At 34.1% G+C, this 23,658-nt stretch overlaps 4 protein-coding genes and 1 pseudogene across 4 annotated transcripts; 3 read left to right on the top strand and 2 right to left on the bottom strand.

Moving 5' to 3' along the window:
- Positions 1 to 1,480: 1,480 nt before the first annotated feature.
- Positions 1,481 to 2,736, top strand: LOC132602713 (delta(12)-acyl-lipid-desaturase-like). Its single transcript, XM_060315493.1, has one exon. The coding sequence runs from the start codon at positions 1,585 to 1,587 to the stop codon at positions 2,734 to 2,736; it is 1,152 nt and encodes a 383-aa protein (XP_060171476.1). The 5' UTR covers positions 1,481 to 1,584.
- Positions 2,737 to 3,263: 527 nt separating this feature from the next.
- LOC132602004 (uncharacterized) lies at positions 3,264 to 5,335 on the top strand. The gene is made up of 3 exons (XM_060315037.1): positions 3,264 to 3,362; positions 3,883 to 4,279; positions 4,383 to 5,335. Exons 1-3 carry the CDS (start codon positions 3,264 to 3,266, stop codon positions 5,333 to 5,335), a joined length of 1,449 nt encoding a protein of 482 aa, XP_060171020.1.
- Positions 5,336 to 11,359: 6,024 nt separating this feature from the next.
- LOC132602712 (tropinone reductase homolog At2g29150-like) lies at positions 11,360 to 12,340 on the bottom strand (annotated as a pseudogene).
- A 2,067-nt stretch (positions 12,341 to 14,407) lies between these two features.
- LOC132602711 (uncharacterized) lies at positions 14,408 to 16,498 on the top strand. Its single transcript, XM_060315492.1, has 3 exons — positions 14,408 to 14,771; positions 15,781 to 16,013; positions 16,117 to 16,498. The coding sequence occupies exons 1-3, from the start codon at positions 14,474 to 14,476 to the stop codon at positions 16,393 to 16,395; spliced, it is 810 nt and encodes a 269-aa protein (XP_060171475.1). The 5' UTR covers positions 14,408 to 14,473; the 3' UTR covers positions 16,396 to 16,498.
- Positions 16,499 to 16,605: 107 nt separating this feature from the next.
- On the bottom strand, positions 16,606 to 20,933 carry LOC132602709 (non-structural maintenance of chromosomes element 4 homolog B-like). Its single transcript, XM_060315491.1, has 7 exons — positions 20,613 to 20,933; positions 20,416 to 20,496; positions 19,104 to 19,374; positions 18,859 to 19,012; positions 17,319 to 17,544; positions 17,137 to 17,210; positions 16,606 to 17,000 (listed from the first exon to the last, which is right to left on the bottom strand). Exons 1-7 carry the CDS (start codon positions 20,806 to 20,808, stop codon positions 16,950 to 16,952), a joined length of 1,053 nt encoding a protein of 350 aa, XP_060171474.1. The 5' UTR covers positions 20,809 to 20,933; the 3' UTR covers positions 16,606 to 16,949.
- Positions 20,934 to 23,658: the final 2,725 nt, after the last annotated feature.

Raw genomic sequence — 23,658 nt, 5'->3', positions numbered from 1 at the left:
GTCATGGAACTTACCTTGGATGATGGATGAACAAGCCTTGAATGGAAATGTTCTTCTAGCACCAAAACCCTATTTCACTTCCCTTGGGTTTTCTTGAAGTAGATGAACTTTTACTAAGTTTCACACACTTGTTTTCATGGATTTGAAGTGGTTGATCTTGGATTTCCTTTGATTTCTTGTGGATGAGGAGTGGAGAGAATATTCTAGAGGTCTCTATGACCAAAAATGGTGAAAATATGATTTTTGGGTCGAGTTTGATCTATATATAGTGGTCCAGAAAATTCTGGACCGACACAGCATGCGGCAAGCTTTGCGAGCCGCATGTTGTGTTGCAGACCGCGCACAACACCAAATTTTCACTGTCACACTTTGCTGTGCAACTGCGTGGCCGCAAAGCGTGTTTGCTCCTCGCATGTTGCGCCGCAAAGTGCGCCATAATGTGACATTTTACCCAACTTCCACCGAAACTTAACTCCGATAATCCGACGAGTCTTAAACCTTCCCGAGGCTTACTAAACATGGTTTTTCTCCATTATATACCCAAGATGGACATATCTATCCCCATGACCTCGAAAAATTTATCCTACTTCCCAAGGCTAGTACAATTAGCATTCGGCGAAACTCAACGTATGAAAATGAGAGGTGTAACATAAGTAGCAGAAGACACACCAATATATAATTATTTATATACTAAATAAGTTTCCTTATCATTACTTCTACATTTAAGATTTTATAGATATTTTTAAAATATTCTAACCTTAATAAACTAATAAAAAAAGTTAAATACTTCAAATGTTTGTTTATAAGTATTCTATATACATTTAGAATATGTACACAATTAAATTTTAATCTTAAAACTTTCATAATAACTCAAACGCGTAATATACACGTGCGCGTGTCCAACACTAGTTATAGGATTAACTTGAGATCAATGTAGAAATTCATAAATTTCAAATTCTGAATCCGCCTCTGTCTTGGATTCAAGCTCGGAGAATAAAAACATATCTCGTAGGTAGTGCTTTCCCATTAATTATATGACTGGAATACCAAACGATTAAAAAACAAGAGTTGACCAGACCATGAGCCTCTCGTTCTATATTTCTATAAAGAAGAGATCAAGTGGGAGAAAGAAATCTCCAGCTTTCATGTAAGGCTAAAAGAAGGTCTCTTTTGAACTTTGAGGTATTTCCATTTTAACCAAAATTCTAGCTTTCTTTTGTTTTAAACCAAAAATATATCTTTATTTACCACCATTTTCAAAACTTGGAGAAATCTCCAGCTTTCAGGTAATGGCTTATTCCTGTTTTATTTACTAACGTAGGAGGTTTGATTTGGTGTTTTTTTAATGTGCTTAATTTATAAGTAGAAAAGGTGTTGTGTTATTGTTTTAATGGAAAGCATAGTTTAAGTGGAGGATTCAAATTCAAACCCCATCAGTAATCAGAATTTCTATCTGAAACTTCACAAGCTATTTGGAGAACAAAAAACTAAACCATATGTTCAGAATTACAATAGATGAACCATGATTTGAAGCAGATTAAACTTAATTGTTGCAGTTAGGATTGAAGAGGCAGTAGAACAAAAATGGGAGGAGTTGGCAATATGTCTAATACAACAACTAGAACTGAACAAAAGAGAAATCCTCTCCAAAGAGTGCCAATTTCAAAGCCCCCTTTTACACTTGGTGACATCAAGAAGGCCATCCCTCCTCACTGCTTTCAACGATCTCTCTTTCGCTCCTTCTCCTATCTTGTTCAGGATCTCATATTGGTCTACATCTTCTACTATATTGCCACCACTTACATCCACGTCCTTCAATCCCCGTATTGTTACCTAGCGTGGTCTGCTTACTGGTTCATTCAAGGTTGTGTTTGCGTTGGAATATGGGTGATTGCCCATGAATGTGGTCACCAGGCCTTCAGTAAATACCCTTGGATAAATGATATTGTTGGTTTTATCCTCCATTCTGCACTTTTAACGCCGTACTTCTCATGGAAGTATAGTCATCGCCGTCACCACTCCAACACTGGTTCCCTTGAGCATGAGGAAGTGTACGTGCCTAAGCTTAAATCCGATCTAAGATGGTACTCCAAATATTTGAACAATCCACTAGGACGAGTGATCGCACTTTCCAGCACCTTTACTCTTGGCTGGCCTTTGTACTTGGCCTGCAATGCCTTAGGTAGACCTTATGATCGCTTTGCATGTCACTTTTATCCATACAGCCCGATATATAGTGATCGTGAGAGGCTACAGATATACATGTCAGATGTAGGTGTGATTGCAACTACTTATGTGTTGTCTCGCGTTGCTTTTGCACGAGGCCTAGCTTGGGTTGCATGCATCTATGGGGTCCCCCTCCAAATTACAAACGGCTTTATACTGTTAATCACATTTTTGAACCATACTCACTCTTCATTGCCACATTATGAGTCATCGGAGTGGGATTGGTTAAGAGGAGGCCTAGCTTCTGTAGACAGAGATTTTGGAATGCTAAATAAGATCTTCCACAGTGCAACACTTACTCATGTTTTGCATCATTTGTTTCCAACTATGCCACATTATCATGCAATTGAGGCAACTAAAGCTATGAAGCCATTACTAGGAGAATACTACAAATTTGATGGTACCCCGATTTTAAAGGCAGTGTGGAGAGATTTAAACTTGTGCATTTATGTGGAAAAGGATGAAGGATCTCAAGAGAAAGGTATTTTTTGGTATAGAAACAAGTTCTAAGAGATGAATAGAAGAATTTTTTTTACTTGTCATTGGTTAGATGATTAGCTTGAGTCGTTGTAAGTACATAGAATTAAGAGTTTATTTACAGATTGTTCGGATAGTCTTTCCTGTCATCCCATCATGTATCATTTAGTACAGTATTGTATCGTACATCATTGTGTGGTTGATCCAATGTTTGTATAGACCGTAATATTTCTTATCCTTAAATAACAATTTTCTATAACTAATAAGTTTATTAAAATATGTTAATGAGATCAATTTTGTATATATAGAGCGTAACATTTAGTATCCTTCATATCTTCTATGTTGTTCAGCCTCCCATACTAGAGATCATATGGAAAAAATTTAGCTAGTTTTTTATGGTGAAATAAAGATGAGAAAATACGATTGGCGGAAAACTTGGAAAACCCTACACTTCCCCCACAATAGAAGGATTTTGTGCTTTTCACCTTCTGTCAAATAAGAACGAGAGCCAATCAGATCGATCAGTTGGTGTTGTATTCGGATCATTGTTAAGTTTTGTGATGCTTTTGCAGCAAAGAATTGGTGGGATTGTAGAACAAATTAATAGCTCTTTGTTTAAGGAGTTTTTGGAGTCTAAATACTGTAAAAGAGGCCATCTGGTTAACAAGAAATGATCAATCACACACTCATGGAGAAGACATGGATTACATTTAGTGGTGACATTGAAAGGTCACCACAAATAAGATTCAGTTAGGGGACTATCGATCCACAAGTGGAAGAAATCGTTTTATATAGTAACAGTGGTCAAATTGGCATACTATCATTATTCATTCAAATTCATAATGCATCTGAACTTGATAAAGATAAACCTTCATAAACCTGTAAAGTGTATGTCCATGTGATGTTGAAGAAGCTATATGGCGCGCTAAGAATTAATTCTTCTATCTTTTTAGAAAAGAAGTGAAGTATTATTATAAATAATGGTATTAACAAAAGTCGTTCCGTGCTAATCTGCTTCTACTTTAGATTGGATCTTAACAGCTTAGTTTGTTGGCTATCTTAACTTTCACCTTGTTGGTGGGATTCGATTCCCACTTTATAATATCTTCCCCTATTTTCACTCCCCCTACCCTAACTAATAAAAATAATTAAAGAAAAAAATATAAGCTTCTAGTTTAGGTTGAGAAAAAAAGGCACCAGGGGAAAAGGCTCACTGACATCAGGGCCAGATGTGAACAGCATGTATTATGGAAAGTTGGCCAAGGCAACCTATCCTTTTGGTGGGACAATTGGACAGGACTTGGACCCATTGCTTACCTTTTACCTACTGAATACAGAGCAAAGAGAGTGAGGGTCTCTGAATTTATATATGATGGCAAATGGAACACTCTTACTCTTTCCAATCTATTGCCTGATCATATTTGGCAACATATTGCCAAGATTGGCATTGAACCAGACAAGGATGATTATCCAGTTTGGCTACCTGATCCCAGTGGTAGATTTACTTGTAAATTTGCTTGGGATCTACTTAGACCAAGGAGAAACTACACACTTTCAGCAGCGAAAACATGGCACTGTAAGCTTCCATTTAAAGTTTCCTTCTTCATGCTCAGATTGTTACATTCCAGGCTACCTACAGATGAGAAAATTGTGAAATTTGGTGTCAATGGACCTTCTAGATGTTGTTGTTGCAAAACTTTCAAACTGGAAACTATTGAACACTTTTTTTTGTCATAGTGAGACTGCCAAGGTTTGGGAATATTTCTGTAACACTTGTGGCATTCCGTACAAAAGGATTAATGCTAGATCCTTGATTCTCCAGTGGTGGTTGACTAAACCAAAAAACAAACTTCATGAACTTCTCTTACAATGTACTCCTATTTTGATCTGTTGGGAAATTTGGAAGACAAGATGTGCTTTCAGATATGAGAATATCCCAATCTCCTATAACAGGATCATTAATCAAGTTACTTGGCTTGCTTATCTCATTATTAACAGCCAGATACCATCTCTGAATCTCAAGCCAATTTGGCTAGAGTTGTGGGATCAGGTTGAAACTATTAAACAAGCTATTGATATCAAGGTTGTTAGATGGGCCAAGCCTAATCACCTCACTATGAAACTAAACACTGATGGTTGTTGTAAAGGCAACCCGGGAGAGGCAGCAGGTGGTGGCATCCTCAGAGGCTCCAATGGACAGCTGGTGATGGCCTTTCATTCTTACTTTGGCACTACTAGTAACAATGTTGCTGAATGTTTGGCTATCTTGAAAGGACTGCAATGGTGTAATGATCATGGCTTTCACGACTTTGTGATTGAATCAGATTCTCAAATGGTCATTCACATGATCAATGGGACATATAATACTCCAATTGTGTTGAGAGATCAAATCCGGAAGATCAGGCAGACTATGTCACAAGGAAGGATTATTGCTCAACACTGCTTTAGAGAAGCCAATTTTGTTGCTGATCATCTTGCTAATATGGGACTTGCTGACAGAAGGGATAAATTCTTCACTCAAGCTATATCTTTACCACATGAAGTTAAAGCTTTAATGAAGAATGAACAAAGGGGCTTTGCTCATTTCAGAATTAAGACCAAAAAAGGGCACTACACTTTTGACAATGACTAAACTTAGCTACTGTAATATGTGGTTCTTAGTTTTTGCTTTCAACACTTTCTTTTTCATATGTAACTCAGGAAAGCAGTCCTTTCTTGATATCATCTTCTACTTGCTTGCTAGCTTTTTCAGGATGTCTAATCTCATTCTTCACTGTATCATAGAGGCTAAGGTTTACGTCCTCCTCAGTGTCTTCTTTTGGTTAAATATATGGACAAGTAGGGGTCCGGCCAAACCCCCCATCACCATAGGTTGATAACCTAGGTGAGTGGATTTAAAAAGAAAAAAGAAAAAAAGGCACCGTATTAGACTTATTTCATTATTTATTCTTTTTCTAATATTAGCAAAAGAAGAGAGAGTCCATAAAAAGAATTAAAGAAAAAAATATAAGCTTCTAGTTTAGGTTGAGAAAAAAGGCACCGTATTAGACTTATTTCATTATTTATTCGTTTTCTAATATTAACAAAAGAAGAGAGAATCCATAAAGTGTAATAAGCGAGACATGCTTTTTTAAAATTTTCTCCGTTTGGGATTTAGAGCAAATATACCCCTCTTTAAAAAGTAGCGCATATATACCCTTGCTGTTACATAAATGGTGCAATATATCCTTTTCACTGATAAATTTTGTTTAAAAGATCGTTTAGCTTATTTTTTAATTAAAAAAAATATCACGGGGCTTTAAAATAATTACTCTACCCATTTTTTTTAGTAGATTTATTTTTATAAAGCCACGAGGCAATTTTTTTCTAGTGGGTTGTCTGGTTCGTTTAAAAAAATATCTCTGTGACTTAAAATAATAAGTCTACCCACTTTTTTACACGAACCAAAACCCACCCATCAGAAAAAGAAAATTACCATGTGGCTTAAAAAAATATGTCTACCCATTTTTTAAACGAACCAGATACCACCCACTAGGAAATAATTATAACGTAGCTTTTAAAAAAATAAATCTACCCATTTTTTTAAATAAACCAGACCCCACCGACCATGAAAAAAAATTACCACGTGGCACTTTTTTTAATTGAAAAACAATCTAAATGATTTTTTTTTTAAATTACCAACGAAAAGGGTATGTTTGAGTCAGTTATGTAACGGTAGAAGGTATATGTGCACTGTTTTTAAGGAGGGGTATATCTGCTCTAAATCACAAAGTTGAGGGAGTATTTTTTAATTATATATTATTAAAAAATACTTATCTGACAATTGGGAAAAAGTTTTCATTAAAGACAAAACTGGTAATAATTTTTAAATTATGTATTATGTTGAAAAACAGATCGATGAAGAATGAGTTAAAAAAGAACCGTGATATATTTTAATCAATTACCAAATTTAAAGTTATTCACATAATGACAATGAAAGCTTTCATGAGTTTTGACCTATAAACAACCAGTTTCCACGTCAGGAAGTGATCAGATGAACATGCAAACCAATTAAAAATTCAACTCCAGACAATGTTAGCTGAGCAACATTATAAAAACGGAGTTAGATATATATTAGACTAATACAATCTCTTGGTATAATGGAGTAATATAAAGTACGTAGGAGTATATTTTTCTAAAAAAAAAAAATCTTTATTGGCTTTCTAACAAACAACATAATTGAGATTACAGTAATAATAATGTCAAAATAGTGAGGAATATATTCTCTTGATTATTATAAGTGAATTAATTAAAAGAGAACAAATCAAGTTTTAATCCATCTGTACATATAATAAGCAGCTCTATTAACTGGAGGCCATATAATAGTGCATGAAGCCGCCAAGCATATGGCCTCTTTTATTCTGATCTAAATCTGGTAATTACTTTCTTAAATAACAATAGCCTTGTTAACTTGACAAGATCTGCCATTATTGAAGGAATAAAATAGGCCAAACCATTAGCGAATAATGTTAGTAATGAATTGAGGAATAAATTAAAACTATGTTCACCTAACCATTTAAATTAAAAATAATTGGCTGATATATATATATATATATAATGGGCAAAGGTGCAAATATATCCCTCAACTTTGCGATTTAGAGCAGATATACCCCTCATTACAAAAGTGGTGTATATATACCCCTGCCATTACAAAATGGTGCAAATATACCCCTGCAGTTACAAAATGGTGCAAATATACCTTTTTTGCTAACGGGATTTAAAAAAAAAAATCATTTAGGTGATTTTTTAATTTAAAAAATGCCACATGAGTTTAAAAAAAAAGTCTACCCATTTTTTTTAATAGACATACTTTTCTAAAGCCACATAGTAATTTTTTTTTTGTGGGTCTGGTCTGATTCGTTTAAAAAAATGGGCAGACTTATTTTTTAAAAGTCACGGAGATATTTTTTTAAACTTACCAGACCCGACACACCAGGAAAAAAAAATACCATGTGGCTTTAGAAAAAAAATATCTACTAAAAAAATATAGGTAGACTTTTTTTAAAAAAAAGTCACGTGGCCTTTTTTTTAATTAAAAAATAACCTAAATGATTTTTTTTAAAATCCCGTCAGTGAAAAGGGTATATTTGCATCATTTTGTAACTGCAAGGGTATGTATATTAGTATATAAACACCACTTTTTTAACGAGGAGTATAACTGCTCTAAATCGCAAAGTTGAAAAGTATATTTGCACCTTTTCCCTATATTAATTTATAAGTATATAATTTGCGTATAATCGCAGCGTAATCTATATATATACTGGCTAGAAAAAGTAAATAGTGAATCTAGTTGGCAATGTGTAAAGATTCCGACCAATACATAAATATACTTTTAAACTTGTCAATTTTTTTTCATTAAGATACTTTAACTGTAACACTGACCTAATTACCACCGAATATAAGTGCAAAATAAGCCTATTAGACCATAACACAAAGATTGAATTTCACTTTATCTCGAGTGTGTGAACTAGGGGTGTACAAAGTAAACGATAAACCGCACCAAACCGATAAATTAAGTCAAACCGAGAAAAAATCTCGACTGGTGGTTTGGTTTGGTGTTGGAAAAAAAACCCGATCATAATTGGTTTGGTTTGGTTTTAGCTAAAAAAAGTCAAACCGAACCAAACCAACCCGACATTACATGTATTCAATTTTTAAAATATTTTATACATAAAAATATTTATTTGTAATGTAATTTATAAATATTTCTTAATTCTTTTCATAGTTTTTCATCTATTGTCATATTATTCATGTTTGAACTTAGGATTTTGAATGTGAATAAGTTTTATATCCTATGGATGTTAGTAACTCATATAAAGTCCAAACCAAAACCAACTCAACACTAATACTAACAAAAGAATTTCAATTTACCTATAGAAATGACAATAATGTTGGATATTTATTCTTTAGTTTTGCATAATTGGTTTAGAGAGTGAAAATACAGCACTTAAGTTTTTTTTTTCTTGTCATGTAATTAATACTTATTAGCCGTACTTATTTTAGCATGACTTAGTATTTTTAGATTATGGTCATTTTCTTTATGGCTTATTAATTAGCAATATTTATTTTAACCGATTTTATTATCTTTTGTTGAATATTTAATACAATGTCATCCCTCTTCTCACATTTTATGTTATTTTCTTATGAAACACCTTAATTACATAGTTGTATCTTACTAGGATTAAAGAAATATTTGACGTAAAATTTATATGTTTTGTATCAAGATTATTCCGAGAAAAAAAAAACCCGAATAACCCGAGAAAACCTGAGGTTGAAAAAATCGAATTTTATTGGTTTGGTTTGGTGTATAAATTTAAAAACCAGACGCAATTGGTTTAGTTTGGTATTTAAGAAATCCGAACCAACCCGGTCCATGTACACCCCTAGTGTGAACCCTTATTGATTTACACTTTTTTTTTTTTCCTCTTTTGGCTTCTATGGACTTTGGAAGGTCAATTAGTTCTCAACTTTTGACTCTCATAGACGAAAAATTTTATGGTGGGTGAGGCATAAATATTACTTGGCATGTGAGGGTAGTTTTTTATTAAAACAATATATAGGTCCCACTTCTATGACCCCTTCTCATTCCTAGTGCTAATTCTCTCTCCAACCTCAGCTTTCACCATCAGCATTCATCTTCGCTATGTATTTTACTCTCATTGTTTTATTTTCTAAATCAGTTTTCTGTCATAATTTTTTTTCTTCACCCAATTCTTTCTATATTCATGTATATATTTATATTGTTCATATGATGCTTGGTACGTGTAAATAAATCTGATTGATTTGAATTTTTTTATTTATTAAATCAAATCAATTGTGTCGGTGTTTTATATCTATAAAATCGAGTTTTATTGCTTTTTTGGGTTTTTATTTTTTGTTGATTCGATGTGAAATATTTTATAACAAAATTAATTTGCTTTTTGTGAAATATGATGCAACTGCCATACTATCATATCTACTCCAGTTCATGTTAATCAATTACACACAGAACTAAATTTACAATACCATAAGAAACTTGATTAAAAATGAATAAATTTTTGTCAAGGATAACAAAAACATCATAGGTGTAATGGATTCATTTAAATTAATATATGAGAGAGAGACGCGCGCGCGCAGGGATAAAATTGCAAGGTCAAATATGGTGTTAAAAATGTTAAGAAACAAAAACTATGACAAAGTGAAAAAAAAAAAGATTTTTACAAAGTAGATTATAATAAATATTTAATATATAGTAATTTTAAAAACTGAATATATATGTAATGTTAGGTTGGTTTGTTTTAGTTTGACCTTTTTCAAGTTTAAATCAAATTACGATTAATTTTTTTTCCTCATTATCAAAACCAATAAATTATTATTATTTCAGCTAGCTCAATTTATCAATTTGGTTATGAGTTATCGATTTCCTTTATATACTCCTACTTGGTATAATGTTATTTTTGTGCACTGTGTTAGTGAAATAACGAAAAAGTTACTTTAATGAATGTTTATTGTTGCACAGATGTAACTTAATAATTAAAATTCGACATTCTTATTTTTATCATTATCTTCTTCTTGTGAATGACTTTAATTAATTAATTAAATACGGAAAAACTAATTTCAAGACATTAAGTTGTCTTTTCCACTGTGTCTTGTTTTGCTATTTAATTAATATAATTAAAAGGCTTGTGTAAACAAACTAAAAAACTAACATTATTTTTGTCAAGCTTAGGCAAAGAGAGATTAGTAAGTGGAGTAATAAGTTATGGCTGGAGGGTTACGAGGGTGAATTGAAGAAAGTGGGTGAAGAGAGGAAAAAGTTAAAATGGAGTGGGACCCATAAATGTGCACTTGTCCATTAATAGACCATTAATAGAGACCCTCACACAAGTATGACATGGCATATCTCACACGCCATAAAGTTTTTCCATGACAGAGCATCTTTTCATTTTTGGGCTTGCTTTATCTTGTCGGAGCATCATGAATAGTTCATCGCCTTTAATCTCAAATTGTTGTCAGCAGGAGTCTCTTTTATGAAAATCATGTATTAGTTGCGATTTATCTTTGTTTCCATTTAATTCAGTGTTGCTCCTACTTGAATCAAGAACATCCATGATTCTTGCATAATACTACTTTGTGCTTACTCCTGCTATAACTTTCCTTCAACATAACATGAATTAGTAGTATGTGATCTCATCTAAGTCAGAGAATGTTAGATTTTCCATGAAATTTAAATAAAGTATGGTTACTAAAATTATTTTCAATTCGTAAATATTACTGTAAATAAGTACTTGATAATATTTGGAAAGGATCCAAGATTGAGTTGGTTTAGAATTCCAAACAACTAATCAAGTATGCTTTCATTATATCAGGCTACTTCAGTTTTATGAGAGATAGCTTGGAAAACAACCAGTATAGTTTCTCTTTCTCGTGTTTCAGGTTTAAGATATATATTGTGGTTGCATTAGATCACCATATAGCCGAAGGTAATACTAAATTCTCAGTTGTATTTTGCTCACTTTGAGAAATTGAACAATATTATAATACAATGAGACAAAACAAACATTCTAACTCCCTCACTCCCCCAATTTAAGTGTCCTAATTTGACTGAAAAAATAAAGGGAGATTTTTTAATCTTGTGGTCTTAAACTTGTCATGTAGAATGTTGAATTTGGAATTGAGACGGAGGGACTAATTTTTTTTTTCTAACATGTCCATATCTTGTGCACACAATTGTATATTTCTCAACAGATGGATCAGATTCAACTTTTATCTCTTCATCTTAGCTCTACAATAGCGATGTGAAAATCGGGACACCAGTTAAGGTAGCCCCGGCATCAACGATGAAAATATTGCCCGTAACATATTCCGAGGAATCATGGATTAAGTACCGGATGATTGACGTTAAACCGGGATCTGTCTGTCCAATAAATCCCAGAGGAACGGTTTTGGAAATAGCATTATGGAACCATTCCTGTTTGACAAGACCCTCTGTTATCTCAGATTTGAAAACACCTGGTGATATTGAGTTCACCCTGATCTTGTATTCTTGTGTACTCCCAATTCAACTGCCATCATCTGAAATATATTTGAATAAATGCAAATATACTTTACCATAATGGAGAAGGAATGGACAATCAATCAATTAATTTGATGATATAGAACTTGAATTTCATAATAAACGGGCAATATATATAATGAAGCAATTTGATGAGAATGGTTATTATGAAACCATAAAGTCACTTGAAAGATCTCTTACAGTTAGATTACTTCTTATGCATGGTAGATCAAGCCCCCTTTTCACTTGAAATAGAAATATACAACAAGTTTGATTCTAAATTATTTTTTTAAGGTCTCTCACTAAAGTTTTGTTCTAGGCCATTATTTCTATTGAGCCGCCACTGATATTGTATGAGAATTCTCTTAACTTCTTAATGTATTTACTTGTTTATATTTTGAGCCGTCTGTATGTACGTACCTTAGAGATCATGTCAAGAGCCATCTTTGAAGAAGCGTAGGCAAGACCCCCGGGTATTACTACTCGATTCAGACCAGCCATTGAAGAGATATTAATAACAGATCCTCTATCCTGTTTAGCATCGCGCATACGTTTACAAACATATTTAGACACCAACCATGCCCCTCTTAGATTTGTGTTTAAGGTATGGTTCCACTCCTCCTTTGAATATATTTTATTTTAGATTTGCTTTAGGTCATAGGATTAACTGCTAGGTGTGTCACTCTACCCCCACAAAGGTAGGGGTAAGGTTTGGGTCTACACCCACCCTCATGGGTGGAGTCACCTTAGGCAAAGAACGGTCAGGTGCACACCCTTCGCCGGAAAATTACGTGGTATACATAGGTTAAATGTTAATTATTATGAGTATATATTTAATTTTGCACACCCTTAAACATAAGTAAGAAGAAAATTTGCACTCTTTACCAAATTCCTAGCTCCACCACTGCCCACCCTCCCTAGACCCCATTTGTGGGTCTACATTATGATATGGCAGAGTATCATGTGATTTTGGGTGGGGGGGGGGGGGGGGGGAGAGTGATGCAGCTTACTTATTAGCTAAGTTGCTCCGACTCGGGTGCGGATATCCACTACGGGTACGGATCTGAGTGTCGGATTCGGTAAAATCTAAATTTTAAGATTCGCGGGTGCATATCCAGGTATGGATATAGGTGCCAGGATTCGGCTGAGAAAATTCAAAATTATAGAAAATAGATCACATCTTAGTTCTTCCTTCAAAAGAGAAAAATAAAGCCATTCAAGGCCTTCCAGCAACTCTTCATCTATATCGTTGCTACTGTTTACCATCCGAACTCAGAAATACATCCTTGAATTCTTGGCTTCTCTGAAACATGAAGCAACAAAAATGAGACAAAAGTACCATTAATATTGAAGGCATGTCATTTCCCTTATCTTAAATCCGTTTTATCTTTAATTTTGAGAAATCAAAATCTAAATTTTTTCCTCAAATTTGTCAATGGACTCCGGTCAAAATATCTGAAGTTGATGGGTCGTATCCCGTAGGTATCCCACTCTTGCACCCGTATCCCCCCGTATTGAGACGGGAACGGCACCAAAAACGGAGAGTCCACGCAACTTAGCTTATTGGCGTTGCTTCCTACTTAAATACAATTCGTGGCATAGACAGGAGATCGCGTTAGAAGAAGTTTTGAAGAATGAGAATCTAAACAAAACCCCAGATCCCGATGACAACAATACAACCCAAAGAAGGGAAAAAACCAGACACATACAGAGAGAAAAAAATTCATTTACTTACCTGTCAAATCTGTCCCTGAGTTTCAACAAGAACTTCTCATTATCCTCATCCGCAACTCTCACAAGCCTTTCGAGCGAGTTCTTCCTTTCTTGAAAACCAAGATCATGTATATCAACTTCAGTAGGTGCACCTTTTCTTAGACGATCAAACGTTGGAAGATTTTCAAGAGCTTCCCATTTTGCGATTTAGATCACTTTGTCCGTCTTAACAAAATTAAATTCACCCGTCTGCCAACGCTTTTAAGTCAACACAATTCCGTTAACATAGGAGCCTTAGAAGCTGAATATTCAGGTTAACATGAGACAACTCATAGCCTTTTTTCGATTTCTATGATATTTTATTTATTTATTTCAAGCTAAGAATCTTTCCTTATCAGATTCTCCTTGTATTTATTTGTAAAATTCATTTTTCTTTTGGAATTAGGGGGAAATTTCATATATATTTTTTCCATTCACGTGGTCAGATCACAGTGATAGTCCCAAAGTATTAATGAACATCACATGGTCACATCACTCTTTCAGTTTTCTTGAGTATTAAAATCTCCAAAAAGCTCAATAAACTCCTCGTCCTTTATTAACTTGTACTCCCTCCGTCTCAATTTATGCGACATCATTTGACTAAGCACGAAATTTAAGATAAAAGTGTAATACTTTTAAAATTTGTAGTCCAAAACAAAAATTAGATATTTATGTGGGTGTATATCATCTCATAAAATTAAATTGTTTCTAAATATAAAAAGATGACATTTTTTTTTAGACATATTAAAAAGAAAGTAAAAATGTGTCACATAAATTGGTACAGGTATATTATATTCCTCATGTGCATAAACCTATACCAACTTATCTCTGATCTGCTTGTTCAAAACAAAAACAAAAACAAAAACTTAGTATCTGATCTGCTCCATATATAACTCTCTGCATTACCACATTATTAGTAGTTGCATACATACCTGAATAAAAACAATGGAGCCGTGGAAAGACCTGAGAGGAAAAGTAGTGATGGTGACAGGGGCGTCCTCAGGAATTGGGCGAGAGTTCTGTCTCGACTTGGCGAAAGCCGGTTGCAGCATCGTTGCTGCAGCTCGTCGTATCGACAGACTGAAAACTCTCTGCAACCTCATTAATTCAGAGGGGCCTCGCCGTGCAATCCCCGTCCAGCTCGACATCACAGCCGACGGTGCTACCATTGAGGGCACTGTACAAATAGCTTGGAACGCCTTCGGACATATCGATGCCTTGGTTAACAATGCCGGCCTTAGAGGTAATATAATTGAACATACATTTCCACCTTGCTTACACGCTAATTTGCTTTAGGTCATGGGATTAAATGCTAGGTGTGTCACTCCATAGGTGAATTTATATATAAAATTTGGTTCACGTGAATACATGATCACTCGGATAAACTCGATATATTATGTGTATAATTTTAAACATATATCCAATATTAACTGAAGGAACATATGGTAAAATCTGGTTGGGTTAAGCATCGGTTAAAAGCTGTGAATATTTCTTCAAGGTCTCAGGATTGAACCTGAGCTTCTACACATTTTATGCTTTTATTTTCTAAAGCAGTTTTTTAACTTTCCTTTTTATATTATTCTAAGTGGGCGTTTGGCCATAAAAATTATTCACTTTTTTCCGGAGTTGTATTCCGGAATATTGAAAACAAGAAAAACTTGTTTTTCAAAAAATTTCAACTTTTTTCACTTTTTTACACTACATTTCACCAAAAACTACAATTTCAAAAACTATGGCCAAACACAACTCCAACTCCAACTCCAACTTCAAAAATTCCAAAAAAAGTGAAAACGTTTTTGGTATTTATGGCCAAACGGGCCCTAAATCTTTTTTTTTTCTATAATTCTAATTACCCAAAAATAAAAAACATGTTTCTTTTTTATATTACATCTAATGATTTTTTTCCTTTATTTATAATTACCCAAGTCTCAAAAGGCAAAAGAAATCGAAAACCCCCATAGGCGCTATGCTGCAACAAACCAAAGGCAAAAGAAATCAAAAAATCGCATAGCTAATGGTGAACCCATTCTATTGAAATCCTGAATTTGCCTCCGTGTCACTCTACCCCACAAAGATAGGGGTAAGGTCTGCAGACACCCACCATCCCAATAATTTTTTTTGTTGTTGTTGTGTCATTCTAGTAAAGAAAATTTTAATCCCCTCATATGAAATTCTGGCTACCCCACTGGTTCTGGTGTAGGGAATTTTATTGAGCATGTAAATCAGATACTTAATGTGACTAATATGTATAGGTAGTGTGAGCTCTTCACTGAAATTGTCAGAGGAGGAATGGGAACATACCTTTAAGACGAATCTCAAAGGGGCATGGTTGGTGTCGAAATATGTTTGTAGACGCATGCGCGGTGCTAAGCAGGGCGGAGGATCTGTTATTAATATCTCCTCAATTCTTGGCCTTAATCGAGGATTATTACCAGGAAGTCTTGCTTACGCTTCTTCGAAGATGGCTCTTGACATGGTCACGAAGGTAGCTAGCCAGTGTCTCTGTAATTCCGTTCTTCTTCTTCTTCTTCTTCTTCTTCTTCTTCTCTGTTATGGTAAATTAATTTATTCAAAACTATGAATGGCAGATGATGGCCATTGAATTGGGAGTAGACAATATCAGAGTGAACTCAATATCACCGGGAGTTTTCAAATCTGAGATAACAGAGAGCCTTGTGGAAAAAGAATGGTTCCATACTGTTGTTTTGAAAGTCGTTCCTCTGAGAAATCTTGGAACGACAGATCCGGCTTTAACATCAGTCGTCAGGTACTTAATCCATGATTCTTCAGAATATGTATCCGGCAATGTTTTCATTGTTGACGCCGGAACTACCTTAGCAGGTGCCCCCATTTTCTCGTCACTCTAGAACTAGCTCACGAACACATGAAGAGGATGACTCTGATCGATTTGTTTATCGAGAAATATACAATGTGATCAAGAAATGGTTATGTACGTTGGAGGAAAAAATGTTGGTTTTGTCTCATTTTTTTAAAACCATTATGTTTTAAATCTTATATGCTCCCTCAGTCTCAATAAAAAGTTTGAACTAATTAACATGGGATACACGTGCGACGAAAACTAGTATTATATATACATATAAACTGGCCATTTACCCAAACTAGATGCTGATTAGCTTACACAGCTTACAATGTATTACATATAAACAGGACAATTTCTGGATCAGCTTACACAGCTTAAAACAGATACATATACATATAAGCATACTATTTACCCAAAAGAGATCTTGATCAGTTTCCGGAGCTTGATTATATACAAAAACATGCCGTTTACCTAGTAGCAGCTTCCATTCGTCTTATACATAAATATGTCACTTCACTTCACAGCTAGATATTGCACAAAATTGACAGTTTTTTTTTCTTCCAGCCATGGTTAGAGGTGAGCCATATTTAGAACAAGCCCTCATGCCCTGTGCTTCTGCTCTTCTCCTTCAGGCACTAAATCTTGCATCATCTGCATGAAGTTTAATATGATCAACATACAAGATCTACGTGAAGGAAGGAAGTTGCCAGTTCGACAGAAATAAATAAAAATTTGATACTTAATGAAATATGTCCTAATTCATGTCTTCCAATTTATGTTAGTGTACCTTCCAATCATTGTAACCATATCTCAAGATAAACTGGTGGCGTACAGCTTCACGATGTGCACTGCTGCGCTGAACTGGAGAATGGATTCATCATATGACAGATAAAAAAGGAATCACAGAAAATTACAAGTGAACGGATGATAGCTTTTAGTCTAATGTCTTAATAGAACATCTCATTTTACCTAGCTCGCATAGAAAGCGAGAACCAGTTTCATCAGTGGAGATTGCAGCCTGCCCATCGTGTACTAAAAAGGAAAGTGCAAATAAATTCTCAACAGTATGAGCAAAGGACTTTCTCCTGAAAAACAGTTCGTCAAGCATGACACTTTTCTTCTCCTTTAAGAGCTCCGATATGGTAGACATATTCTTGTTAACATCAGGTTTGTCTTGGGCAGTTTGAGCAGCAACCTGTTGACCAAACAATGTAAAATGATTTGCAATAACAGTATAAAGTGCATGCTTCATATCATCATAAACCAATAATACATTGAACTATGTATCACCATACTGTTATAATAGCTTCTTTTTTTTCCCCGAAACACATAAGGAAGCTAAAATTATGGACCATGCTACAATAACTATAAGCTTTAGTAACAACCACCAAGAGAGCCATCGAACCTTGCCGTTTCTATAGAGCCTTGGGGCGTTTATAAGGATTTTCAAAAGCCTAAACATACATACAGAGGCCAGCATTTACATAGTTTCTGTTATGAACCGTGGGCCTAACTCAACCCCGAAATCTAGCTCAAGAGGTGATGATTGTCAAGCCATATTAAAGAGACCACCCATCCCTTAAAGGGCCGATGTGGGACTCTTCACAACCCCCCTCCACGGCCACGTATGAACATCTGGAGCGTGGATAATTTAATACAAGGCCCAACTTCAGAAATGAGAATTGGGATGCGTCCTGCTTTGATATCATGTTAAATAAATGAATCTTGGGTCTAAGAGCCCGTTTGGATTGGCTTATAAGTTGCTTATAAGTTGTTTTCAGTTTTTTTTAGTGTTTGGCTGGCCAGCTTAAAGTTATTTTGTGTTTAAAATAAGCTCAAAAAAATAATTGGACCCATTTGACTTAGTTTATTTAAAGCAGCTTATAAGCTGAAAACAACTTATAAGCCAAAAAAAATAAGTTAAACTACCCCAACTTATTTTTTTTAGCTTATAAGCTGCAAACAGCTTATAGGCATAAGCCCATCCAAACAGGGGTATATTTGGCCCTTTGCCGTTTAACAAATCTCAACAGCTTGAACATTATCTTATTCCACTAGATGAAGATTTGGCTGGGGTTGACTCTGTTTTGCATTCCTTTTCTTTTTTGTTTTGATAATTTCAAGCCAAAAGTTTTAATGTTGAAGGTCAAAAATTAACATACGAGCACGTACTTGGTAGACATTTCCTAGTCGCTCTGAATTAAGAATCTGTCACAAATCATTCCTTTCCTTGCTAACAAGTGCTAATCAAACTTGGACGGACAGGGAGTTGAATATATGCATCAAATATCATCATAATTCACCAAAGAAGATGTTCATCTCCACACTTCAAACATATGGTTCTCTTTTACCACGTAGTAATGCCCATCGCATCCCTAAAAACACAATATCCCCTCTCTTAGCCTTTTAGAGCAGTATTTATTTTGCTAATCTTGTGACATCTTTTTTCCTCTATATATAACTCAAGTTCTTTGAGGAAAGAAAATTAAAAGTAGGGAAATGACCGTACCAATTTTGGTCGAGTAAGGTAGACCTTCCTCAGAGGCTTTTTCCTATAAACTGTAATCTTGTTTGGATAAGAACGATAAACTTGAGGCTTTTGATCTCCGCTATAAACTACAGGCTGCTTCCTTGGCTTAAATTCAGTTTTTAGAACTCCAAGCCTGAGAAAGAGCCGAAAGCAAAAGGAAATTAAACAAAATTACATTTTCTATGCTCTCATCAAATTCAATATTCCAAGAATGAAAATCTTACATTGTCCTGCAACCTTTTCCTTCCATAAACACGAGTGAAGCATCAGCACCGATCTTTTCCCAATTCACAGTTTTTTGTGATTTTCCAATGACTAAATTTTGTGTCGCATTCTTTGAACATCCTTTTCGTATACCATAGCCTTTAAGCAACCACGATACGAACATAGAGGGCGAGATACTACAATTGGGACGTAATTCGAGAGATTCCACCACAGTATTTGTAAGTCCCAGTAAGGCCTCTGCATCCGCCACTTGCTCTCTTGGCCTTTTAACTGTAAAATCATACATTATTAGCTGATTTCACCGTTACCAAGAGAAAAGAAGGGGAAAATACAAAGCAACAATCTTTTGCTGCAAATCTGCAAATATTTCACGTGTGATTCATATCGAGATAAACACATTAAGAAACCACATTTATAGCTTAGGGAGATTGGTAAAGTGGTGCTCGCCTTGGAGAGTAGTACTTCAAGCAACAAACCAACATTTTAACTTATTGAAGAATAGAAATTTTAGCCTATTTTGGAACTATACCAAAAATAGGACAAAGAAAATGAGACAATTGAAATTTGAAAGTACATTTTTTAATTTTTGTATATGTACAAAATGGCTTTCGCAACTGTATGTACGCTTTCTTGAAATGTTTGGGTCCTTTACACCAGTGTGTGCGCATGTAGACTAACATGCAACCATCACTGTCAAAAACTACTGATTTATCCCTTGAATAGGCCCTTTCTATTCAAGATGTTCTTGTCAAGTGATAGAATATTAATTGACATGTCTTGTTCTCAATTTAGGATTATGAAAATGCATCTATTGCCCCCAAGATTCAAATACAAAGAGGTGAAATCACGCGAAAACTAATAATAAGAACATATTCCATCCTTAATTTTTTCATTAGCAATCCACAGAGCTGCACGTTCTAACTGCAACGAAGCACTGTGGCATATGGAGGATTTTACACAAGCAATTGTTGGCCTATTATCACAATTTGGCTTACAAATATGTTTGGGTCAAGAACTATGTTGTTTCAAAGGCTTCACTTCCTATCTCAAATCGATACTGAAACTGTACTACTGCCTCCATCCCAATTTTAGAAAGAGAGAAACTTTTGAAACTTGTAGTCTAAAACAAGCCATAAAACATTTGTATGAGGATAAATCATCTCATAAGCTTAGAATAAAAGTTTAAAGTAAAATTATTTCTAAATTAGAGAGTATGACACATGAATTATATCTATATTTTTCTTTATATATCCATATCTACACACAGTCACACACATATATAAAAGAGCTAATAAAGTCAAGAAAATATACCATTGCGATACAAGTCATCAACACTACTCAACACAACGTTGAACTTATTTGATCCTGCAGCTCCAATTTCACATTTTTTCCCTGCATTTCAAGAAACCCCAAAGAACCAAAAAAACATAAGAAACCATAAGAAAAAGAGCCTTAAAATTTGTATAATCACTTGCATGAATAGTTAAAAAAAAAAGTTAAAAATATACCATCAATGATTGTTCTAATCACAGAATACTGTAATCTAACACTACGACGAAGTGAATCAGATTGATGAGTGAAATCAGTGATCTCATTTAAAGTTGCAAGATTTTTTAGCCTATGTGACAAAGCATTTATTCTAGTAAATTCATCTCTTTTTTCTTCTTCTTGTTTAATTTTCTTAGCTCTTGTTATTGGACTCATGGCTTTGCACTATTTTTTCTTCTTCTATCTTTTTTCTTTTGATATATTTGGCTCAATATAACAAATACCATAGGATTGTGATTATGGAATGCTTTGAAAGTTGAAAGAGTGAAGCAAAAGGGCGGCTGTACTGCATTGGGAAATGTGGGAGTAGGGGAAAAAAACTAATTATTAGCTATAGGCTATAGTGTTTTTAATATGAATGTGAAAAGACTTGTAGAGTGCTCGTGTCATGCCTCTTATGTATTCGCTTTTAGGTTCAAATTTAAATTAAATTTTATAAGCTGATAGTACCATTGCATGACCTTAGAAATGAAATGGTTAAATACTTTGTGAATGGAGTTGGAAGATTGACAGATACTACCATATATATCTATTTTAATTTATGAATATTTTCTTTTTTAGTTAGTATAATATATCTATTTTAATTTATGTGAATCATTTACTATTTGAGGAGTTTACGATGTAATTTTTAATCATGTTTTTATTATATTTTTTCTAAATTATTTGAATTATAAATTATCATGATTTATAGTACTTTTAATGTAATTTCTAAATATATAAATTTTATGTTTATGAACTTCAAAAGTCCATGTCAAAATTTAAGATTTAAACTATAAAGTTTGATCCTCATGCTTCAAAAAAGTTCACCTAAATTGAAACGGAAGGAGTATTTCTTAACAACAATAATACTAATAATATACTAAGTGGTCGTTTGGCAGATAGCCAAAATTATTCCGGGATTATAATTCTGGGACTAATTTATCCTGTCTCTTGGGACTATTTTATCCCATCTAGGAGATGAGATAAAATAATTCTAGGATAAGTGGATAAGAAGGAATATCTCATCTTTTAAGTTGGAATGTATTTTATACTTTCTTTGATACAAGGTATAAATTTATATCTTCTATTAAACATGATACAAAAATTAATGCTGTAATATTTCGATTTATACCATGCACCAAATGGCCCTAAAGTAATCTCCCATAGGTGGGGGTCTGGGGACCATGGCCTTTCGATAAGACACTTGCGTCGACTTCTAACACCTCCTTTATGTTTAACGAATTTTAAAATTCAAAGTTCTCATTTATTTTTTACAATGAAAAACTTCTTTATATGATGGACAAGTCATAATTAAGATCATAAAATTAATTATTTTTTTAAAAAAAACATATTGATGTATCATACAGGAATGGGAATACCTCCTTTATATTCTCCAACATCATGACATACTTAGCGGGCGTTTGGACATGCAATTTCATGTCATGACAGCTTTTGAACATGTGATTTCATTTCATGAGATAAAATCCTAAATCATCCAAAAAGGCATGATTTGAGATTTCAAAAATTTTAAATATAAAACTTGACCTATAAGTTTATATTTTATAAAGACCCATACGTTTGTAGATAGTTTTAACAATTATTCTCACGAACTATTTACCAACCTCATTAACTTTTATCAACTGTTATATATATTCGTACCACGTGGGAGGATTATATTAAAGAGTAAGGGGTCGTTTGGTTTAAGGACTCATTAGTCCCAAGATTATAATTCCGGGACTAATTTATCCCATCTATTGGGATTATTTTATACTATCTAAAAGATGGTATAAAATAATCCCAGTATAAGTGGATTAAGAAGGTATAAGCTGGGTTATCCCAACACTAATTTTTATACCATGTTTGGTACAAGGTATAAATTTATCCCAGTACTAATTTATACCTTATACCAAACATGGTATAAAAATTAGTGCTGGGATAACCCAACTTATACCTTAAACCAAACGACCCCTAATTACATTACTATTCATGTTAAAATTTTCTTTTTATTGAACTAAAGTTTAATCAATTGATGTTGCATTTTTTACAAAAACCCTTCTAGTAGCGTATTAATTTTGTTATGGACTATGACTTGTGCATTTGGTAAAATTGTATAAACATTGGGAAAGTTTGATAGTTTTCACAACTCGTGGGTTTTTATGTTTATAAAAAAATACAACTTAAAATATTTAAATTGCATGTCCAAACATGATTTCACTCATGATTCCAAATCATGTCCAAACAGCTCCTTAGACACATAAGATGAAGCTGATAGGATACATGTTAAAGTCTTTTGAAAATTCTACCAGGAGATATCAATAAACGTAGTTTAACATAGAAGTTTGATAGAATATACGAGTCCACCAAACAGTTTAGAGAATTAGGTTTTCTATCTGTTTCCTTAAGTCAGACAGAAAGTAAATAACACAATATATTTACATGAAAATCTCCTTGCTCAAGGGCGTAAAACCATGATCCACTGCAGTAGAATTTGCTCAAACTTCACTATAAACAAGCAAACTTCCGATTACAAACTATTGCAACCTAGGAATTAAACTATTAATCTCTCCCCCTTACAATAACTCTAATGTAAGACCTTTACAATAACTCTATTGTAAAGACACACCTTGACTAACTCTAGCCAAGTGTACAACTCAGAATACTTGAGAAATGAAACTATTAAACACTTCTTGAAAGCAGTGTAAGAATACAAGTTAAAGAGCAAAAGACAAAGACTCGACAAACCTAAGGACTTAAGACATCTTCAGTGATAGGGGAATTGGTCCTTCTGTTGTTTGTTGCAGCTTTGTTCTTGATGAGAGCACTTTGATAGGCTGCTACTTGCAGTTAAGATGTGTGTGATTTTCTAATTTGCAAGCTTAAGTTTTCACTTCGAACATGTTGTTTATATAGGTGGAGCAAGTGGATAGGTGAGAAAGCGACAAGTTTCCTAGCGCGCTACAGCAACTCCGCTACTATGCTACTGCATTGCTACCAGTCGGTATAGTGTCAGCAACTTTACAGCTGTAG

Source organism: Lycium barbarum, chromosome 7 (genome assembly GCF_019175385.1).
Source record: "Lycium barbarum isolate Lr01 chromosome 7, ASM1917538v2, whole genome shotgun sequence".
Lineage (NCBI taxonomy): Eukaryota > Viridiplantae > Streptophyta > Magnoliopsida > Solanales > Solanaceae > Lycium > Lycium barbarum.
The sequence above is the reverse complement of the archived record's forward strand: the minus strand, read 5'-3'. Positions and strand labels throughout refer to the sequence as shown.

What these genes read in the sequence shown, in the direction of transcription:
- LOC132602713 (XM_060315493.1), top strand. Translation starts at nt 1,585, where the DNA reads ATGGGAGGAGTTGGCAATATGTCTAATACAACAACTAGAACTGAACAA.
- LOC132602004 (XM_060315037.1), top strand. Translation starts at nt 3,264, where the DNA reads ATGCTTTTGCAGCAAAGAATTGGTGGGATTGTAGAACAAATTAATAGC. An exon ending in ACTGTAAAAGAGGCCATCTG is followed by an intron (nt 3,363 to 3,882) that starts GTTAACAAGAAA and finishes CTTCTAGTTTAG; the next exon opens with GTTGAGAAAAAAAGGCACCA. An exon ending in AGCAGCGAAAACATGGCACT is followed by an intron (nt 4,280 to 4,382) that starts GTAAGCTTCCAT and finishes TGGACCTTCTAG; the next exon opens with ATGTTGTTGTTGCAAAACTT.
- LOC132602711 (XM_060315492.1), top strand. Translation starts at nt 14,474, where the DNA reads ATGGAGCCGTGGAAAGACCTGAGAGGAAAAGTAGTGATGGTGACAGGG. An exon ending in TAACAATGCCGGCCTTAGAG is followed by an intron (nt 14,772 to 15,780) that starts GTAATATAATTG and finishes TAATATGTATAG; the next exon opens with GTAGTGTGAGCTCTTCACTG. An exon ending in CTCTTGACATGGTCACGAAG is followed by an intron (nt 16,014 to 16,116) that starts GTAGCTAGCCAG and finishes TATGAATGGCAG; the next exon opens with ATGATGGCCATTGAATTGGG.
- LOC132602709 (XM_060315491.1), bottom strand. Translation starts at nt 20,808, where the DNA reads ATGAGTCCAATAACAAGAGCTAAGAAAATTAAACAAGAAGAAGAAAAA. An exon ending in TGATGACTTGTATCGCAATG is followed by an intron (nt 19,375 to 20,415) that starts GTATATTTTCTT and finishes ATGATTTTACAG; the next exon opens with TTAAAAGGCCAAGAGAGCAA. An exon ending in GGAAAAGGTTGCAGGACAAT is followed by an intron (nt 19,013 to 19,103) that starts GTAAGATTTTCA and finishes GCTCTTTCTCAG; the next exon opens with GCTTGGAGTTCTAAAAACTG.